Here is a 7823-nt window from a genome sequence, read left to right on the forward strand (position 1 = left end):
TTCTCCGAAATACTCCGATAAGCAAGCTGCTAAAAATACCTCCACAGAGTTTGTCATGCCATGTAGGCTGAGGCATGTGGGCAGTGCATTGCTGTCTTCATAAACGTATGGAAGCTGACATAACTTGCATGTTTACTGCTGACAACTAAAAACGACTGTTAGCTATGTGTATAAAAACGACTGTTAGCTATGTGTATAAAAACGACTGTTAGCTATGTGTATAAAAACGACTGTTAGCTATGTGTATAAAAACGACTGTTAGCTATGTGTAACGATACACTCAACTCACGATGTGATATGATTCAAGATTTTAAGTTCACAATACGATATTCTCACTATTTTTTTTCACAGAATGAGCTGCTGACAAATGACTGAAAAATAGTCCTTTATTTATATAAAACTGGGCCAAACAACAGATGTGTCCTCTTATCAAAAGTGACAATGACATTTTATTTTCTCTTAACCCTCTTGAGTTCTTGACTCAAATCTGACCCATTTTGGTGTGTGTTTGGCTTGGAAACTAACGGAACTGCGTGAAAACAAAAAGTAATTCCACATAAAAAAAACGGAATAAAATCTCAAATAAATCAGAACACGTGGTGACGTCTGAAGTCAAACAAGTGAAATCAAAAGTAGATTACGCCCTAGGCCGGTTAAAAATTGCGTTGCGATTCTTTTATTTTATTTGATTTTTTTTATCTCAACCTGTTGTAATCTTTACACAGGCATATTGATTTGGAACCGATTCACGATGCATCGTTACATCCCTAAAAACTGTGTTTTCTGTATGTTGTGATGGTGTTGACCTTTGACAGGCAACATATCACTACAGAGGTGTGGGTGGGGGGTTGCATTATATATTGACAAAAGATATCAATGTAAAATAGTTAATAAAATGTCTTTTAAAATGTTGTAGATACAATCATGGAATGCATCACAATACAAATTGACATGGAAAAGTCTACAAACATTCTAATTAGCTGCATTTATTGGAAACCAGGATCAAATATTGACATGTTTAAGGAAAAAATAATATATATATATATATATATATAATTCAGTAACAGCAATAACAAAAAAATTTTTTTTATCTGCGGCGATTTCAGTATTGACTTGCTCAACCCACAAGAACACAACAAAAAACAGAGAAATGATGATACATACATCTCTTCTGAATTCTTTTTAATGAGAATATGATTCAGCAGGAAGCAGGTCACGAGCATTTACACAAACGGACTGCATCGTACCAATCAGCTATACTGTATGGCAGAGGTGGAAAGAGTACAAAAATATTCTACTTAAGTAAAAGTACTATAACTTTAATGAACTTCTACTTAAGTACAAGTAAAATTACGGGTATAAAAAATCTACTCAAGTAAAAGTAAAAAGTAGCTCATTTGAAATGTTCTAAGAGTAAAAGTTACTTAGTTACTTCTCAACAGCGGGTGGGGGGAAATATAGTTTTTTATGTTTATACTTATTTAATATCTTATTCATAATTTAAATCAAATCACAGTCGTTTGTGATTTGATAAGGGGCACAAAGTCGCTCTGGATGTTAATTTGGCGACGGATTTAAAACAACGTTGGAGAGATCTTTATTTCCTTTTTTTACTCACTAACGCAGGGGTGTCAAACAAAGGGCCCGTGGCCCTGAACCGGCCGGCAAAAGGGTCCAATCACACCCACTGGATGGCTTTGCAAAGTGTAAAAATGGCAGAGAAGTAATTCATTCCATTTCCAACTTTAATCTCAGAGAATATCCGAGTTCTTTTTCCGTAAATTTACGACTTTAATCTTAGAGTTTTTTTCTCTGAACTTAACCCCTCTCTCCCGGGTCCGTAACATCATTTTTTTTCCTACAATGGCCTTAGAACGCTGTCGTAGCAGAAGCAACTTGCGTTTGCCAACATCAAGCTGACAAGAAACTCGAAACTTGTGGCAGATAAAGTTTCTGATCTTTCAGGAATGGTTTACTGGTCTGGCCCACTTGAGATCAAATTAGGGGGATGTGGCCCATGAACTAAAATGAGTTTGACACCCCTGCACTAACGGATGTGATTTAAAATGTAGCAAAGTACAATACTTCAAACAAAACATACTTAAAGGTGCACTATGAGTTCCTGCATGGTTTCAGCTCAATTTCATTTTTGTCTCAAATTGTAGGCATCTCTCCTTGATCCGCTAGCTGCCCCCCCCCCCCCCGAATACACTGTGAAAAAGCCCGGTCTCAGGAGACAACACAGGGGGCGATAACGTCAAACACTAGTGCACCAAAACACAACAAACCACATTCCAGCCAATCACCAACAAGATGGTTGGGGGAGGGGGTGGGGGTGGGGGTTAGTGACATTTAGTCAGTTAGTCATGATAGTTACGGAAACATGGGGGGAGGGGCGAGCTTGCTCTGTTTTGTTTGGAATTTACTTGGAACGTCAACAGAACGTCAACTCATAGTGCACCTTTAAGTAAAAGTAAAAGTACAGTTCAAATAAAACTTCTTTAAAAAGTAAAAGTACACAAAAAAAACTTCTCAATGACAGTAACGGGAGTAAATATAATTTGTTACTTTCCACCTCTGCTGTATGGATATCAAAGGCTCTTAAGCGGGTTGCTCTAATTTGGGCAGGATGTGAATAAACTGACTGAGCATATAATGCAAGCGCTCTTCAGATTTCAGAATCTTTATTCACAGAAATGAGGAGAATCAGTTTGTGCAGCTCAGCTCTCAGTCCTTCTGTTTCCCAGAGGAGCCCTGTGCAGCAGACAGAGAAGGACACATTTTCAGTGATTTATATAAAAAAAAAACTAATACTATATTCATTTCAACACCTCCATACTACACTTAAGCCCCTTTGAGACCTGCACCATGGTAAATAAATGTGATGGCAATCACCTTTGAAAAAGTCAGTGACATTTCTGTTACACTTCCAATATGGCACAGGTTTGATTTGAATGGCATCAGGAAATACACAGAGAGAGAGAGAGAGAGAGAGAGAGAGAGAGAGAGAGAGAGAGAGAGAGAAATGAAATGCATTAATGCAGATTTGGTTCTTTAACTCTCACAAATTCATCACATACCTCTCATCTCTTGTGCACAAAGAAATGTTTTATATACTATAAAACACTGTGAAGTTTGCTATTTTGAAGTTGCTGAGGAGCTTCTTCTCATTTCAGATCAGTATATTGAATTGTATTTGCCCTCGTGGGGCTGGAAAAAGGTATGAGTGTCCCACATTCTCACAACAGTCCTTACTATTCAACAGCTGATGTAGTCAGGTAGAAGAACAGAGCTGGTCACAGTGCTGCCAGTATCTCTCTTGCACGAGCAAACTGTAACTGTACTGTAACAGTTCTGCCATGTCCACAAAAAGCCCTAACTAACATTTACATTACAGACACTTTTACTTGACAGTAGGTGAAGCCAGAAATGTTACATATTATATGTCTGATAGGCGCTTTAATGCACCGTCTGGCCCAACACAGTCTAACTCCCAACACGTCAAAAAGCAGCGATTGGTCAGGTGCCTTTGGCGTTTGTTACTGACCCAAAAAGTCTCCTTTAGCGTCTAGCCCTTTGGCGTCACATTAAGAGGCACTCGGGACTCTTGGCGTCACTTTTTGACGCTCTGGGGTCATGAAAACGTTTAACTGACATGCGGCACAAGAACTGGACAGTTAGGTTTAGAAAAAGATCGTGGGTGTGGTTACAAAATGTACGTTTTACTCGCTCTTTACACAATGTCATCTTACAGCGCCGCGGTCAAGCTGTTCTTGCTATGCCCGGTGCGTCCCATACGGACGCTAAAGGGTGATTTTGTGATCTGACGCCGAGAGCCACTGACCAAGTGTCAGTATTTTGACGTTATCTGGACATGAGCGCATTCATTTTCAAATTCAAATTCGACGAACCTGAAGCCTCCACACCAGAAACACAACAAAGACTCCGAAGACGCTGCTCTTGGCGATCAAAATGGCGTAGAACAGCTTGGCAGTGTGCATGATCCTCAAATACTTCCCTGCAAAAAAAAAAATGGCGTCATTTTAGTGAATGACAGATTTGTCGATGCTTTGTGATGTGTAGGTTTGCATGAAACTATATTTACCTCTTGACGGTGCTGCTGGTTCTGACAGGAAAAAAAGTAGATATAGTTTATTAGTATTAGTTAGTATAGTGCAGAGTTATCCCTACTATTATAAGGTGTAAGCGCAGCACCTAAGCCGTTTTGGTCGCCACCTGAGCAAAATGAGTGCAACTAAATTACTTTTCTCAAATCTAATGGTTGTAGTTGGTTCCCAGTGGACTTCTTTAGCATAGTGTAAGTTATTCATTATTTGCTCTACCTTTTCCAATATTTTAGACAGAGATAAGGTTGAAATAATAGTCCATAATGATGTGAAATTGAATCTTTTTTTGTTGGAAAACGTAACATTTTCCAAATATGTGCACCTAAGTTTTTCACAAACCTAGGGGAAACACTGTAGTGGAGTTTCACATGATAAACATGTCTAGGTTCTTCTGAGTTTCAATTGAACATACCTTTAACGCCTTGGACCCAATCGGAACGGGGAACAGTATCGTTTCCGTTGAAGAAGCTGACGGTGCAGGTGAACGTCTTGCTTGGTGTGAACCAATCACTGAGCGGGACCGTCAGCCTGCTGCTGATGCTGTAATGTTCCCCTCCCCACAGGGCAGCATCGTCGGTCGCCACGCCATGTGTGACATTTACCCCGTTGATCTGCCAGAACACACTCACATGGTCCGGGTAGAAATTGGACGCCACACACACCAAGGTCTTCTTGTGTTTCTTGTCTTTGTTGGTTTGACACTCATTTGGCGAAGGTTGAAGCACTTTCACTTTTGGTGGGGTGATAGTACGGTTTGAGTCTGCAGGGGGGCAAAAGAAACAAATCATTAGAATGGTTCTACATTTTGGGAAATACGCTTACTCTGTTCTGGAGAAGATTCATACCTCATGTCTGTATGGAAAATATGAAGCTAGAGCCAGCAGCCAGTTGGCTTAGCATAAAGACTAGAAACATTGGGAAACAGCTAGTCTCAATCTTTGTACAGTAAAAAAAGAAAACGACGCATCGGCACCTTTAAAGTTCACTGATTGACATGGTATATCTCATTTGTGAAAGGCGTACAGAATCTTACGGAAGACGACAAGGGTCACATGTAAAAAATGTATTTGAGTTCCGAGTTTAAAGTCAGAATTCTTTATAAAACTTTTAAAACTTTATTCTCAGAAATCTGACCTTTAACTCAGAATTCAGACTTTAAACTCAGAACTCAAATACTATTTTCACATGCGGCCCTTATCCTCTTCCGTAGAAACTAAAGTGTAAAAACAGCAACAACAACAACAATTTGCCATTTTACCAGGGGTTATTTGAGAGACTATTTCTAGGCAGAAACCTTTACAGATGCCACACTTTGCTTTTTTTTTTTAAAACAAATATAAACAAAAGATTAACAATATGTTAGATGTTCTTAACATGATATATTGGATATATCTAGTGATCTTTAGAGGTGCTAGTATGTGGATTCTATTAACTTTAGACAAATCAAAACTAACTAAAGAAGCTAGTTTCTCCCTGATTCCAGTCTTTTCGCTAAGCTAAGATAAGGTAAGCTAGCTAGCTGGCTTCTGGTTCCAGCAATATGTTGACCGTACAGACACCAGAGTGGTATCATCTAACTCTTGGCGAGAAAGAGAATAAGCGTATTTCTTTTCAATCAAATTCCTGGACATATTGTCACTTGTTAACACCAGAATTTAGAGATAAACAGTGAGGAGGACGCAGGAGGATTTTCTCATGCTAAACATACATGCCAGACAACATGGTTCTACAGGTTACAGTAGCTTACTCCCATTCAGAGCCATTATCACTCAATTTCTTCAGATATATTATTGTCTTACCGAGAACTGTTAGCCTGGTTTCCTCTCCGAGATAAGCACAACACGACAACAGCTGAACAAAACACTTGCCTATTTTATTGTATGACTTATTCATCTCTTTTTACTCCACTATGTCTTAGTATGCCATTGTCTTCTAAGATTTGTTCTACTTTAGTAGCTTTGTATTCACTTTATTGAATTTTTCAGAGATGAATCATTGTGTTATTTTTTCCTACCTAAGAAAGTTTGGTGCCACTACCAAAGTAAGCAGGATTGGAGTTGGTCACATTGACTATATCTATATAGTAAAAACCATCTGCACTAACTGCTGTTAACTGCTTTCTTGCTCTTCGCAGAAAGTAAAAAAACTAAACCATTTGTGTGAAGTACTTTCAGTTGGCTATATTACTCTATTGCTGTCCTTTAATTCCTAAAAGCGCCATCACTGCCTGTACTACAGCCTGTACTACAGCCTGTAAAGTTGGAAGAAAATGAGTTTCTCTCAACAACAGCTGCAAGATTTGTGAGGATCACACACAGTACTTTTTTTTTTTTTACACAGGGGAATTCATAAGAAGAAAATCTAATGTGTTACCAAAAACTACAGATTAAACACTTAGTTGATTAGCAGAACTGTTTGGATCGTTTCCAGTTTCTAAAATGTGAGGATTTTTCTGCATTGAGTACTTTTACTTTTAATACTTTAAGTACATTTTCTTGATGATACTGATGTACTTTCACTTAAGTAACATTTTCAATGCAGGACTTTTACTTGTAACAGTAGTATTTTTACAGTGAGAACTTTTACTAAAGTAAAGGATCTGAATACTTCTTCTTCCACCACTGTGAAAACCCCCAAACCATACATTGTAGATATTAAACAAGCTAATACATTATGGAATATTTGCCTAAATAAACTGACTTTTCACATATATATCATTTTATATCTTTTTTTCCCCTTTTACTTACCTTAGACAGTCATTTTGGTTCTAGGCTCAAAGTCAGTCTCTGATTGGATACTCACAGAATTGATCTGAACTCACATTAAGAGCAATAATGTGGGCAAAGAGCCAATTTTTTTATTGCTGCGGCAGTTTGCTGTAGAACACGTTAAGACTGAGTAATTAGGAATTAAACAAGACTAACTTGTGCCATAACTGCTATTATCATTTAAAGGGGGGATACCACATTTATTGCCACCAAATAAAATCCCCTAAAAGCCACATATTGCCTATTTCCTCATAAACCAGCTGTGAAAGACGCTCAGTTTGATTTGTTGTTGAAGAGTTTCTTACCTAAGACGGTCAGCTTAGTTCCAGCTCCAAATTGAGCCGCGGAGAATTAACACAGAGCTCTCAGACTGTGACAAAAACGTGTCCTACTGCTTTTTGTCTCTGTGCTCCTCTTCAAAATGTTTGCCAACTTTGTCACACGTTGGCGTGTGCAGACCTTCGGTGTAATGTTCTGTAGTAGCCTATATAATGAATCAAATCACTCTCTGCTACAGACCATCTTTTGAACACCAACATATGCTATTAAGGCATTTCTATGATCACTGAGTCATTCTTTTCGCAGTTAGAACATGAATCATCACGTGCAAAGTGTTTTGCAGTATCTTTACAGGGGATCACATCTGAACAAAACCATAGTTCTGTGATATTTTAATGAACTTAATGTTGATTTCTTACCTAAAACAATTCATCTGGTTCTTCCACAGAACCAAGTCTCATAAGCACTTGGACCGTGCTCAATTTAGTCTAATGACAATATTACACCAAAAGACTTTTCAAGTGATTTCAGTGCCGCAGACAAATTTCCAATATCGCAATGAAATCCTGAGAATCTCAAACGTTTGGTGTAAGGTGGTCATAAAACTCAGTCCCAGTCAGTCTGTTTCCCGTCTTGACGTTCCGACAAA

General features: G+C 38.4%; 1 gene segment (V, D, J or C); it reads right to left on the reverse strand.

Annotated features, from left to right (window-relative positions):
* Positions 1–879: 879 nt before the first annotated feature.
* Positions 880–7246, reverse strand: LOC144529963 (T cell receptor beta chain MC.7.G5-like; the record flags this gene model as incomplete). The annotated part of the segment is given in 5 exon segments: positions 880–2754; positions 3912–4018; positions 4106–4126; positions 4540–4887; positions 7201–7246. Coding segments are annotated over 5 exon segments (549 nt in total), but the record flags the coding sequence as incomplete, so codon positions are not given.
* Between the last annotated feature and the right edge of the window lie 577 nt (positions 7247–7823).

Source organism: Sander vitreus, chromosome 15 (assembly GCF_031162955.1).
Source record: "Sander vitreus isolate 19-12246 chromosome 15, sanVit1, whole genome shotgun sequence".
Lineage (NCBI taxonomy): Eukaryota > Metazoa > Chordata > Actinopteri > Perciformes > Percidae > Sander > Sander vitreus.